The sequence below is a fragment of the Aulonocara stuartgranti genome, assembly GCF_965226115.1.
Source record: "Aulonocara stuartgranti genome assembly, chromosome: 7".
Lineage (NCBI taxonomy): Eukaryota > Metazoa > Chordata > Actinopteri > Cichliformes > Cichlidae > Aulonocara > Aulonocara stuartgranti.
Window position 1 is genome coordinate 46,579,370 of NC_138945.1, and position 14,779 is coordinate 46,594,148.

At 39.8% G+C, this 14,779-nt stretch overlaps 1 protein-coding gene across 4 annotated transcripts in view; it reads left to right on the forward strand.

Annotated features, from left to right (window-relative positions):
- kif21a (kinesin family member 21A) overlaps positions 1 to 6,989 on the forward strand; it is a 60,322-nt gene extending 53,333 nt beyond the window's left edge. For all 4 annotated transcript variants that reach the window (XM_082542466.1, XM_082542467.1, XM_082542469.1 and 1 more), the window contains 5 exons: positions 165 to 329; positions 1,772 to 1,889; positions 2,133 to 2,303; positions 2,742 to 2,941; positions 4,317 to 6,989. In XM_082542466.1, coding sequence (XP_082398592.1) covers positions 165 to 329; positions 1,772 to 1,889; positions 2,133 to 2,303; positions 2,742 to 2,941; positions 4,317 to 4,407 — 745 coding nt within the window. In that variant the 3' untranslated portion in view covers positions 4,408 to 6,989. The remainder of the gene's footprint in view (positions 1 to 164; positions 330 to 1,771; positions 1,890 to 2,132; positions 2,304 to 2,741; positions 2,942 to 4,316) is intronic.
- Positions 6,990 to 14,779: the final 7,790 nt, after the last annotated feature.

A 14,779-nucleotide genomic window follows, 5' to 3' on the forward strand; every position in this document is an offset into this window, starting at 1 on the left:
AAGATGGATGGATGGTGTTGGATCAAGGACACGTCTAAAACCTGCAGGACACCGGCCCTTGAGGCCTGGAGCTGGACACTCCTGTTTTTAAAGTTACACCTCCTGTAATGCTAATTATGCCTAATTGTTGCATATTTGTACATATTTTATTCATATATCTTCAGGTCTTCTGGTCAAGTTAATGTTGGGGATGTCTGTGCGTCCAACACCAGCCGGACAGTCACCATCCCTGCAGGAGAGAATCAGATCAACCAGATTGCGCTCAACCCCAATGGCACAGTCCTGTACGCTGCTGCTGGAAACTCTGTCAGGGTCTGGGACCTGAGAAGGTAAGCAGAGATACTCAAAATGAATGCAAAAGTAATATCCAGACAGTGGGTTAGCAGGGTGGCAGTCAGTCTGATTTAACAATCTGAGGGATTTTTCTTAAGTGAAATATCGTACTTTTTGTGTGGATTGTTTGGAGTTTGGTACAGATTATCGTGACACTTCGTTTTTATTTCCCTCTGCCAGCACAGTTGTTTTTGTTAACCTTATTTTGCTTGTCATTCTGTCTGTAAATATAACGTCACACAACAGCTTGAAAAGTTTTAAATGAATACTGATAAAAGTTAAAACCCCATTCTACACCACTACAATCTCTAAAATATGTCTTACATCCACCAATGTCTTCAAAATTGACTTAATGAATTATTATAAACTATGTGCATTACAGTAAGAAGTTATAACTCTCATAATTATAACTCATAACAAAAAACATTTCAGTAGATGCAGAAAGTTCCTCAATATGCTTTTTATTTTGTTAAAAAAAAAAAAAAACAACCTTCGATCAAAAATGGGCACTGCCTTAATTTGTTTTTATATTTTAACTAACCAAGATTCAAACATTTTTGGATGTATCTGGTCTTGATTTCAAAATGCAAAACGGCATGGTGGAAGTGGGTCAACAGACCAATTTTCAGATAAATGGTCTTTAAAGTATTTCCTTAAAAAGGTAACATCAGTAACAGCAGTTTGTATGCATGTAAGGTTTTTAGGCAAAGTGAAGATTGTTGAGGAGAAAAGGTTTTGAGAGGGAGATGTGACCCAGCTGAGAAATGGTCAGACCCTTGTGTAACAGGAGCATTTGAAGAAGTCTAGAGTTTTAAAAGGAGGACGCCAAATTCACGTCTGGGATTTACTTTTTATAGGCGTAGATGAAAGTTTGATCAAAACCTTTTTCCTTTATTTTTTTTTTTCTAAAACATGTTGTATGGAGGTATTGATAAACACATGCACATCAATAACACTGACCGTGTGTTTATGATTTCCCCTGACATTTTCAGATGCATGACATGCACACTTCATTAGATAGTACAAACTCCAATTTCATTGTGTTGCCTTGGAACTTAATTGTGTATGAAAACCTGACAAGCATCCATTTCAAAGCTGTCACGCCTTTTTGACAGCTGCCTGATATTAGCTGTGATGAATTGCCTCTTTGTTCATCTTACGAACGTAACAGTCAGTAAGTGGTACTTTGGATGATTAAACTAACTGTGAATCAATATTCTGTATAAGAACGGTCCCATTTTCTCTGAGACAGAACTCAGCAAACCTCATTTTTACATATTTTCATGAGTGATATATTAAGTATATCATTACTTTAGTAATATCTTCTCTTTGTACTTTGATTTGATACATGTATTTAAGTTTTATTTTGGCATTTCCCCTGTGGTATTGGCTTGACAGTTTAACAAAAGACTCATTAACATTTCCTTTCCTGCATTAGGTTTGCCTCTACTGGAAAGCTTACTGGTCACCTTGGTCCAGTTATGTGCTTGACTGTGGATCAGTCTGGAAACAGCCAAGACCTGGTTATCACTGGCTCCAAGGACCATTACATTAAGGTGTGTTTCAGGCTTTCAAACTGCTGCTCTTCACATCTCTGTTGTTCACTTGTTTCTTGAGGCAGATGATAAAGTGAGATTCTTTGTGCAGCTGAGTCATCCAGTAATGCAATATAAGGACAGCTTAGGTTAGACATGCTACATAACCCATGTTTAACTGATTTTATTTATCTTTTGTTATAATAATCCTTATGTTCAGATGCATATCATCCCTTTTAACATGTATTGTTTTTGCTGTTGCAGCTGTTTGACGTGACTGAAGGCTCTCTGGGAAGCATCAGCCCTACACACAACTTTGAACCACCACATTACGACGGTATCGAGTCTCTGGTAATCCAAGGGGACATTTTCTTCAGCGGCTCCCGAGACAATGGCATCAAAAAGTGGGACCTAGACCGTAAAGACCTACTGCAGGTACTGGATGATCAATGCAAAAAGAAATATGGATAGGAGACATTCAGATGTTTGTTCCATTTGATGCAATATAGATTTTTTTTTTTTTCATTTTGATTTTATAACTGTCAAAAGTAGCCTAAAATATTTTTATTTCCTCTTTTTTTATCACCATTATTGTCTTTCCAGAGATTTTTCTCCTGGAAAACCTGCTGTAAATCAATGTGCAGAAAACTGCCCTTTCTGTCACATTCTTTGTCACATAATGGCCGATAGTAAAGTAAAAGTACAGTTTTCACATGACTGTACATTAAGAAAAAGATGTCTTTCCATATGATACCCTCAAGTTACTGTAGCGATTGCATCATTATGATCATAATCTTTCAGTAAGTTACAAAAACATCAACCATTCATGACATTCTCACTATTAACCATACTGCTATACATCTCTGTGCTCAGCAAGTCCCAAATGCTCACCGTGACTGGGTTTGTGCACTTGGTGTCGTCCCCGGATCACCAGCCTTGCTGAGTGGATGCAGAGGCGGGGTGCTCAAGCTGTGGCACACAGACACTCTAGGGACACTGGGGGAGCTCAAGGGTCACGAGAGCCCCATCAACAGCATCTCTGCCAACAGCAGCCACCTGTTCACCGCCTCAGAGTGAGTTTTCCACACACACTGACACACATGCTTAGGCTCTCTGTTTGTCTCCAGAGAGGGAGACAAACAACTGTTTGTTTGTGTCTCTCTGGATATGAGGGAAAACAACTTCACCTGAGGCTCATATACACATGGGTAACAAATTAAAGTAAAAACATGAGCATTGACCCTGTGGTGAGTGGGTTCCATTGGGTCTGTTACGCTGCGAGCGACATTCTGCCAGCAGAGTTTAGATCCACTTGTCCTTATAAAGCAGGGTTTCCCAGAGTTTTGATGACTGAGTGACACTTTAGGGAGTGAGATGGATTCAGAGTTGTACAAGGAAAAATGAATACAAATGTCATGTACCATTATTGTTTCGAGGGAGGGAGATGAGGCTTTATGTTGATGATAACCCTTATTTTGCTCTCTCCCCCCCCCCCCCCCCCCCCCCCCCCCCAAACTATCAGTGAATTGGCTGTTAAATTTTTTCTTCTTGGCTGTATTAGTTTATATTAGGTTTGGTCTGGTCTGCTAAGACAACCAAGAACAGAAGTCAAACTGGAGAGAAATGCTTCATTGGTCTTTGTTCTGTTAAATCATAGTATGACAAAACTGTAGTGCAATCTTTAGGTAAATGGTAATGGTAAATGGCCTGTATTTGTATAGCGCTTTTACTAGTCCCGCCTAGGGACCCCAAAGTGCTTTACACATCCAGTCGTCCACCCATTCACACACACATTCACACACTGGTGGAGGCAAGCTACAGTTGTAGCCACAGCTGCCCTGGGGCGCACTGACAGAAGCGAGGCTGCCATATCGCGCCATCGGCCCTTCTGGCCAACACAATTAGGCGGTAGGTGAAGTGTCTTTCCCAACGACACAACGACCGAGACTGTCCGAGCCGGGGCTCGAACTTTCCGATTACAAGGCGAACTCTCAACTCTTGAGCCACGATCGCCCTAGGTAACACACAAATGTTAAAAACACCTCCAGCTGATGTTTCATGCTGTGAGAGAGCTGGCCTTAGGAAAGGGTTGCTGCAAATTCACACACATTTTCTCTTCTGGGTGATCTTTTGTCCTCTGATGAAACATTTCTTTCTGATCGGAGTGTTCTTTTCCTAGATGACAGATTTCCATCCAACCAGTAGTTTCAGTGAGCCTTTCTAGTGGCTCATAATGGATCAGGAGTTCACTGAAATACCTTATATTGGCTTTCCCCTTTAATTTGGCACCCCTCTACACGTATTTATGTATGTGATCAGCAAATTACATATACATATTGGTAATTTTATACGTAAATTCCAAGTAAAAAGTCTTCAAATCAGTGAAAATGTAAAGACATTAAGAGGATATGGAATATATTATAACTTTTGTGTCTTTGTGTCTTGCAGTGATCGGACTGTGAAGATCTGGCGTGCACGTGGTGGACTGGATGGCACCTTGGAAGTGGTTGACAGTGTAGACGAGGTTGCAAGTAACTGAACACGGTACCACTTGCCTGGTTTGACTCTAGAAGGACGTAAAGGCACTCCTGCCCTGCACTTTGACCCCTTAACTATCAAGCCTAAACGACGCACCTTCCATATCATGTGACGTTCATGACTGAGCCAACAGGAAACGGTAATCTCATCACAGTGGAAGCTAACGCATTAGTTCTTTTCTTTGACTCTGTATGCTTAGAGGATTTTGCTAATCAGGATTTAGTTAACTGTATTGTTAATGACTTCTATTTCTCTCTTCTTGCGCTTTAGACGGTTTGTCATTATTGTCATTGTTATAAGAACTTATATTCACAAGATACTATAGGATGTGGTGAACACACAGTAGACACTATCAGTGCAGCTCGGCTTACACGCAGCACAGTGCAACGATACAACACAGGCAACCCTGCCAAAAAAGGAAGTGGTGTTTTGTTGTCAGAGTACAGAAATACATACGTGCAGCAGAGCTAATGGGTTGGTAGCTGGTCTTCACAACCCACTTCTCTACTTTGTTGAGATTGTTTCTCTGCACTTGAAACAGAAGTGTTATTCCATCAGTCCTGTTTCCAAGAGCAAGAAAAGTGGCTGTGTGAGAAAGAAATCATTCTACCCCTTAACATCCTGCTCTAGCTTCTGTGCTCCCTTCAGTTTCTGCAGCAGCTTTAGATCAGTGACCAAAAATGTGTAACGTGTTCTTATTGCTGTCCTCAGCTGGACTTGTAAACAGAACACACTTTAGAGTAGCTAAAGTTTGACATTTAGGGAAATAAGCTCACTTGCTTTATACACTGCATGTCTTTTGACTGTGGGAGGAATCCAGAGTACCTGGGTTTTCAGGTACAACCCAGAGCTTGAACGGCAGTTTAGTGAAGGAGTCTTCAGTGTCAAGTTAAGAAGCATGATCATCATTACCCTTCAGTCATAAAAGGCGGATGGGGTACTGTTGTCACCCTGTCAGAGGGGCACCATGGACAGCCATTATAACTTCAGAACAAGATGACATAGGATTTCAAATTGATACCATACGTGTAGCTACTAAAAATCTCAGATGAGTTGAAATCTAGTTGACAAGGATTTTGAAATTTATACAATAGGTGCATCTACTGGACGTCTGTAGGGTAGTTTTATTCTGCATTCACTGGGCTGTGCGCGCCAAGAATTCATCTTCTGGGGGTCAGGCTGTACATCCTGAAGGGTCTGAGGACCAAGATTGAGTAGAAATGAACCAAACTTAAAGAATCTTTGCTCAACAACTCAACAACTCCCATACTCACAAGGTTTAAAGCTTATAATGCTAAGATTTTGACATAGTGGAGGCAGTGCACCACAGGTGTGCAAGTGGTCAGGAAAGGTTTTATAATAATGACAGCCATTTGAAGACCTATGAGGGACAATTGAGCAAATACAGTAAAAATCTTGAATTTATCTGGTAAGTGGTACAGTGGTTAACACAGGCCCCTCACAGGAATCTGGAAGCTGACCGAGGCCTCTGTGTCCCTGTTCCTGTGTGGATTGTTTCTGGGTTTCTGCACCCTCCCACAGCTTAAAGACATGCACGATGAATGAAATTGGGGAATCTAAATTTTCCAAAGGCATAAATGTGAGAAAATTAATTGATGAAGAATTTGCCTGGTGCAGTTTTTGTTTTTTAATTGGTGGAACTTTATCATAGGATCTCATATACCTTTAACCGCTGAGCACATGTAAAAAAACCAAACAAAAATCAACACAATTAGTCTCTGAGATTCACTTAATCCTTAAATGTGAGCAGGTTGAGCACTGATATAAGTCTGCACTTGTTGTCCATGTTTCATTGTGTGCACAAATATATCTTCACTCTTCACACATGCTGGTAACACTCACTAAACCTACACTGCTAAGTTGTGGTCTAATTCCCATGCTGCTAAGACACGTTCACCTTCCCAACCCTATAAGAGGGCTTCTTGTCGTGGGCTCCAGGTGAGGTCCACTCAGTACCGTAGTTGTGTATGTGTGTATATAAGTGTAATGCTATCTGTTTGTTGTTGAGAGGAGAGGCCTTCTGACGCAACCAGTGTTATTTTCCTGACTATTGACTCAACATCTGTCTCTGTTCTGATCTTCGTGGGGCCTTCCTGGAGGCACTCGTGGTCTCTGCAGTTTAACTGACCTGCCTGTCATGATTGTGCTGTCATTTATGAATGTTTGGTGAAACAGCAGCTGTAGGAATTATTCAACTACATATGAAATGTATGTAAACAATGTCTGTTCAAAACGAAAAACTAATCTGACTGAATGTTAGTTTTGTGGGACCACCGATCTGAACGTAGTCTCACACTAGAGCCCAGAGGACCGTGAATGGCACAAAGACTGACGAGTGCATCAGTAATGCTTTGGACTGAGCTTATCCTTCATACAGGTGGCAGGTCACGTTCAGTGGCCTTTGGTTAGTTTCTTTTCTTTGTTTTGTTTGTTATGCCCTTCTTCTTCCCTGTACCCATGACGCACCCCCTCCTGTTTTAGGAGCCATTCCCCAATGGCGGACTCTGTAGCGATTCTAATGTCAGATGCCTGGTCAGAATAAATGCCATCTGTCAAAAACAACCATCTGTGTGTGATTTTCTTGGTTCTGTATTCTTACATACTATATATTATTTTTTACTATTAATATATCTGTAGGCTGATTTATTCAAGCAAACAAACTACCTCTAAATGTGTCTTTGGTTTTTACAAATAAGTTTGATAACTCAATATTTTATTTTTTATTTTTTTCCTGGACATCCTTAATTTTTCATCTTCTTAAAAAGTGGAATGCTAACCTGCTTCATTGCTGTGTTCAAGCTATCAGCTGGCCTGTGGGAACCAGGCTACGATATGACATTTGGCTACAAGAGGGCAATAGTTCATAGCCAGTGATAAACTGGGGAGAAGAATCAAGGTTAGGATGCTTCATCCTCTGAGTAATAAATGACAAACCAGAAGGAATTGATCTGAGGTGGAAGACTATCTGAGATCTCTGCAGAGGTGTACACTGGTGTGCCCACGGTAGCCCAACAAACCCTCCTTACCTGAAGACTCCTCCAGGAGGAAACAGTTCTTCATTTTATTGATTTGGCAGCACTTCACCTTAAGGGTCCCTTTATTTACTATTTATAGTCATTTCTTCCTCAACTCCCTCAGACTGGACCTCCTCCTCTCCTTTTCCTTCACATAACACTCTTATTATTTACACTTTTACTTAGTGGTTAAGTGGTTTTAACAGAAACTAACCCCATGTTGTGGACTTTCAAGCCAACTTTAACAATATTATGTGCAATACTATCATTTTCGTTTTTTGTGCATTTATTGCTATTTTGGAGCTCTTAGAAATGTTAATCTTTCCCCAAATCTTCAAGTTGGAGAGATTTAAGGTTCCTCCTAAGATGATCTTTCCAAACTTTCTATAGATGTTTTGTTTTTTTTCCTTTCTGCACACTGTAAAGCTACACTCTACAGAGCGGATGGCCATCTGACTGCTTTCAGAAATTAAACTGGTGAAAACTGGGCACAAGATGGCAGTAGTGGGTAACACATGCAAAACTGAACAGTGACAGTCAATGTAAGGACTACAATGATCCTCTGCCTCCACAGATGCAGTTTACAAAACTCCAAGGCAGTTGTCTAATATTCCACATTGTCCTACTTGAAGATGCCAGTTCAAACCAGGTCTCTGGAAATCCCTGTGTGGTTTCAATTAAAACTGATCCTTTACACCCTGTAGATGTAATTGTCCTCTTTAGTTTCAGTACACCTTCATCTTGTTTTACTGTATTTCAGCATTGTAAATCCTTCATATTTTAGAGTTTTCATTTAATCCAGTTTCACTCCTGAGATCATGAGAAAAACGTGAGACGGACGTCAGACAGCAGATCAGACGACCATAAATCGAAGCAAATGGATGGAAAATTTTGTTTAAAGCCAGCCTCTGTAAAACTGACGGCGTTTTTATAGGAGACTTCTTTACAATACATTTATTAGTAACTGTTTCCTCTGAGCTGAGTCCTACATTTTCAGTGCACTATGTACTAATAAAGGACTGTGTACTAATAATTAACAATTTTCTCCTGCATATGCATTTTTATTATTACTACTACAACGGTAATTACTTGATTATCACTTGGAGCATTATTAATTTGATTATCTTTGTGTAGCAAGTAAGCTGCTCCTTCCTCGGGCAGATTTCAGTTTCTACCTGCAAATGTTTTACAGCAAACAGCTGTTTGCTGTGTTTACGCTTGTGTTGTTGAATAAAGATTCAGAGGAAAAACCTGAGCCTTTAGTAACAAGCAAGTACTGCTAATTAGTTTATGCTCATTGTTGATGATAAATTTAAAAAAAAAGACAGTTTGTACAGATGAGTCTAATTTTAGAAAGTGATAACAGTGGACTTATTACGTAAGTCTTATTTTTTAACTAATGACTCAAAATTGAAATTGATTATTTTAATAAGTGTTGATGTTAAATTTAAAAAAAAAACAAAAAACTAAAAGAGCCTGGGCAGTTTTGGGGGAAACAGAAAAAAGTCTCTGGTCAGATGAAAGAAATATTAACTTGTACCAAAATGCTGGGAAGAGAAAAGTATGGGGGAAAATGTGCGGACAATCCCCGTCAGTATAGCACAGTACTTGAGTGAGCTGGAGAAGACTTCTAGATGCTGACCGCAATGATCCCATTAGTGTGACACATCATTAATTGTGTATTCTGGGTTTATAGGTTGTTTCATCCATTTGTCACAAGACGCTCTCTGCCGATCACAGAATGATTCTGTGAGCTGAGGTAAGCTCACCGCAGAATGATCAGAGTGTGTGTCGCGTGGTGCACAGGTTACTTGGAAGCCCGCACGTTCTCCTTCCACTACAACCACTGACTGCTTCTTTCAGCTACAATGGTGAGCTGTGTGATTACATCAGTTACACTGGTTGTATCCTTTTGTAAGATAGGTGGTTGGTAGGAATCGTATCATCTAAAGCAAATGACAACAAATTTGTTTAGAAGATGTTTAATTATAGGCTTTGCTATTGTCTAATGAACACTCAAATGTTTGCACATGACTGTGGAGGGGCCCGACGGTGGGAAGCACTGAGATGCCCGGGGAAATAACACTGAATAAAAATGACAAGAATTACTCACCTCCCAACAGCATTTTACTCCTGTAACTGTAACATGATGAATAAATAATAGCTTCTGCTTCCACCACTATAGAAGTACAAATACACTCTGATACTACATAGATAAGGCTGTAGGACACTGTATAACATAACTGGAAAACCCTACATTTGGACTGCTTAAATAAAGGTGACTTGACTGACATCAATCTGAACCAGCGCCTAACATATCAAATCATAACACATCTGCAGCACTGTCTGACAGGCAGCACCAATCAGCAAACACCTGATGTGAATGTCAGAGCTGTGTGTGTGTGGCTGTTGCTGGGGTTAGGTGTCAAAGACTTAATCCTGTTTGAGAATGAAAGAGTTTCCTAAGCATCCAAACAGAGCCATGTGGCATTACAAAGAGTGGGATGAGTAATTTTGATATCTGCCGTGTGGACAGCCATCAGTCTATCAGCACATAAGATGACATTTACCAATGCTATTGGCTGATTTGTATCTGTTACATCACATCAAATGTTCAAGGATGGTGATTTATCTAAATAATAATGAATTATTTTTTTCCCTTGCAAAAAAAAAAAAAAAAAAAAAAAAATGGGGAAAGGAGAACCTTTTAGTTGAACCATTAACCATGAGTTCTAAAGTTATCCCTACTCATAACTTCATAAGTGTTTGATTTTTAGGCTGTTTGAGAGTTTGGGCTGTGTGCTTGAGTTTAAAATAAAGTTCTGCAGGGTGAACAGAGGTGTGAGGAGGCTCGTGCAGCCACCGCAGCAAGACTCTGGCAAATTAAGAGAAAGGGAGAATGAGGAGACAGTAATTAGGGAGCAGCCAAGGCTTCTTCACACTCTGGTAATTTCAGTTCTATTTGTGGCACAAGGCACGAGTATATTGCAATTCTGTAGAACCAGATCCACTGACAACTTCAAGCAAAAAAAAACTATCACAAAAAAAAACACTTGCAGCTTTAAGGATTAAAAGCAAAATTGTGTAATAGAAGTATTTTGATTAAGGTTAACAAGGAATCTCAGAACACAACTTTTTGCATTCCCGAAAGCTTCTCTGAAGCATTTAGACTTCAAATTCAGTTCAGATTTTATGACCAATTTTAATTTCCAAAGACTTAATATTAAAAGAAATGGAGAATAAGATCTAAAATTAATTCAGAGGAGGTTCAAGGGATAATAAAAAAGTTCCCCGATAATAAAGCTCATTTGTCATGCAGGTACGGCGAGGAGTTTGAAATAACACTCTCTAAATCACCATCCTCTTTTTTTAATACAAACTTCATGGATCACACCCTTGGCGACTGTATAAAGCTGATATTGCACTCGAACTGAACAATGGCTGATGATGAATTAGACCCTTCATTCTGCATGACCCTACATCATGGCTCCTGGAAACTGCCTAAAACAAGACTTGAGTCTTCAGCTAAGTTAGCACCACTGCAGTTCTTCAAAAGCTAAATTCTGCTTTGTCACATGCTCACAACTAAGCACTGTCAGCCTATTGGCCACAACATTAAAAGCCCCCATGAAGTGTACAACATTCAAGAAAACTCTGACCCTTGTCTGCGTGTTATTTAACACAAACTACACCTGGGTGCACCACAATGGCAACAACATACTGCAGTGGCAGCTACCTCGTGATAATAATGATAATAATGGATTGCATTTATATAGCGCTTTTATGAGACCCTCAAAGCACTTTACAATTCCACTATTCAGTCACTCTCACATTCACACACTGGTGGAGGCAGCTACAGTTGTAGCCACAGCTGCCCAGGGGCAGACTGACAGAAGCAAGGCTGCCATATCGCACCATCGGCCCCTCTGGCCAACACCAGTAGGTGAAGTGTCTTGCCCAAGGACACAACAACCGAGACAGAAAGAGCTGGGGATCGAACCGGTAACCTTCCGGTTACAAGATGAGCTTCTCAACCCCCTGAGCCACGGTCGCCCCCATAGTGCTTTCCACCACACTGTGAAAACTGCATAAGAACAGCTGTTCGAACTTGACGGAGCACGAGGTGTTGACCAAGTATGCAGATTCTCCAGATCACAATCAGCAGAAGTAGGAACTGTATTCAATTCAGTTTTATTCATATGCCGCCAAATCATTTTATATTGTAAGGTAAAGACTGTACAAAAGTAAAGAGAAAACCTCAACAATCAGATAATGCCCTATAAGCAAGGACAGTGGGAAGGAAAAACTCTCTTAACAGGAAGAAACATTCAGTAGAACTAGGCTCAGGAAGTGGTGGCAATCTGTCACGACCAGTCGGACTCTATGAGGTATACGGACATAGTCCCAAGGGTTGGAAAGGGAAATTTCCTGATTTTAAAATAGAAAATAGCATAAATGATGAATAGGGGAGATCACTGTTTACAAATGGATGTGTGACTGTGTAAAAATCCCGGAGAAAATGAACTGCAATGAGCTGACTCTACTGACTCACTTGATTTACGACCTCAATTAACGCTTTTGCAATGAATTGATGGTCTTTATCACACGTCTTATTTAATGCAGCATGATGTTTGTTTTTATGTTGCTCCAGTTTAGAGGAAAGTGGATGACAGGGCAGGGTGTGTGTTAGGGCGTGGCTTCGTTTGACTGACAGGTCACTACAACTACCATTACTTTGTAGTGTCCTCAGTTTCATAGTCAGACTCAACGCTGACTCATAACATTTGATTTCAAAACCACAATATGGCAAAGAGCTGGTTTCAAGAGGGGCTCGTCCATCCGTTAACAATGTTGGCTCTTTCTCTAGGTTGCCACTTTGTACAGAGCCAAAGCAGCTGTGCTTAAATGTTTAGAAATATTACAAACAAAAGGTATACACTGATCATTGCAAGACCTCATCCAGAACTCAGTGTACCTGTCAGCAAGTGCAATCTGCAAAAACAGTCATTAAATGTGCGAAGCTGAGACTTCGCACTTGATTAGGATTTTTGAATGTTGTTCTATTCCTGGCTGGAAGCAGAATCAGCAGGTGCATTAATTGTTTGAGGCAAGGTGCTTCCAACACTCTCGATGCTTTACCTGGATAGAGTCTGGATAAGGCCGTCTGTGATGTAACCACAGGACAACAGTCTAAGTATGACTAGCTCACCATTAAAAAAAGGCCATTTCTCACTCAGTTATTTTTTAATGTCATGGACAATGGCTGTAAGATCATCTTTTGGTCATGCATATGTTCTACAAATGTCAGGTGCTGACTGCAGATGGAGATGAGCAGGCTGTAGAGCAACAAACTCAGGCCAGATAATTAGAGAGAATTTGGAAGCCACATTGAAAACTAACATGCAGAGAGATTGGGGTTTAGCTGATACTGAAAACATTAAAGGCAGAAAACAGCCTGTTATATTTGATCTAGGAGAGGTAATGGATGATTCCCATTGTGCAATTACAGCGACTTTAGTTTATTCTGTCTCACCTAGACCTATCAGTTCATCTCATGGACCTCGGGAAATGATTAGGTGAAAACTTCTGTTAAGTTTATCTGATGTTGAAAGCTTGTGGGTTTTTTTTTTTTCATTTTTAGGTATTGATTTTAGAAGTTTAGTCCTCATAACTAAATTTCAGGACTTTTACGGTTCCTTTTTTTCACCAGATTTACTTGAAAAGTATGTTAAAAATCCAAGAAACTCTTAGGATCATTTGCCATTGTCATTCAACCCATGTCTGGGGTTGTTCAATCTAGAAAAAAGTCATTAAGTTTAAAATGATCGCTCGGGGTTTATGGGATATTTTGTACAAACAAACAAAAGCAAAAAGCGAGCCCTTTATTGAGCTGATGAACAAACTAGCAATAGGCAAAGTACAAAACTTACTGAACATGACAAACCCTTGACAAACACTTGAGAACAACGACAGGGGAACTGAGCAGTACACTCAAGGGGCGACATCATGAATAATGAGACAAGGGAATTTAGACTCGACACAACGGACACTCGACCAGGGACTAAGGCAATAAAACAGGAAACACAACATAAGACTGTGACTAGGACTTGCCGACTTGACACAGGGATCAAAGTTAGGCACGGAGACAAAACACAGGTCAGAGATCCGTGGTCTGACTGTGGGAAACAAAGGAATTGCAAAACTAAATATTACAAAACCCAGAAGAAAAAACAGAATGTAAATGGGGCTACAAGGGACATAATAAATATGTATACAAGACAGAGGTAGCCACTCTGACATCACCATTGTTGACGACCAGCTGTGTAAGTGTGAGCACTCATTGTAGCCTAAAAGCAATGAGGCTGTGTTCCCTATTTGGTGTAAATGCGTTATAAAGGGACATCACAATATTTTGACTTCAGGCAAATTAAATGAATGTGCAGTAACTAAAGCTGTGCACACTTATTTTTGATATTAGATTAGATTAGATTAGATTAGATAGAACTTTATTAATCCCTCGGGTGGGTTCCTCTGGGAAATTCGATTTCCAAAAAAGCACAGCACCGACAGAAGTTACAGAGTTACAGAATATTATATATATATATATATATACACACACACACACACACACACACACACACACACACACACACACACACACACACACACACACACATATATATAAATACAGAGACAATATAAATAAAATATACGAAGGGGATAAATAGAATAAATAGGAATAAAAATAAAAATACAAGTGAATTGCACAGTTCAAGTATTGAAAGTATTATCATAAGTATTATCATAAATGCATCATGGACAGAATACTGACACTTGACAATTTTTAAATATCAGGGTTTTTGTGAACACACAATTATCATGATACTCTTACACTTAGACAAATGAAAGTAGTTTGAGGAATATTGCAGTGTTAATTATTTCCCTTTTGGATTTTGTTACAGTACAACATATTTTATTGTTTGCAAAAAAATGTCTAAATGTCTAATGAGACCATATACAATATGAGGGCTTATGAGTCTCGGCCTCATTATCGGTGACCTGAATTATTAGCCTAGAGCACATTTACGTACACCTAACTGCACTAGTCTTGGAATATTAGTATAAGGAATAAAAGTATTTTACTGTATAAGACCTACTTAGGGGAGCTGTAACATCCGTGTTAGAGAGATGCCGACCCAATCCAAACTCCCGGCTCTTTATTTGGGAAATTAAAAGGTGTTTAAACGGCTGCATGAACTTTCTGTCTGCTTCTTCAGACTAATTGGAGCTGACATATATGCCCATTTTTAGCTCCAAGGTTCATGCTGGGCTGGTTAA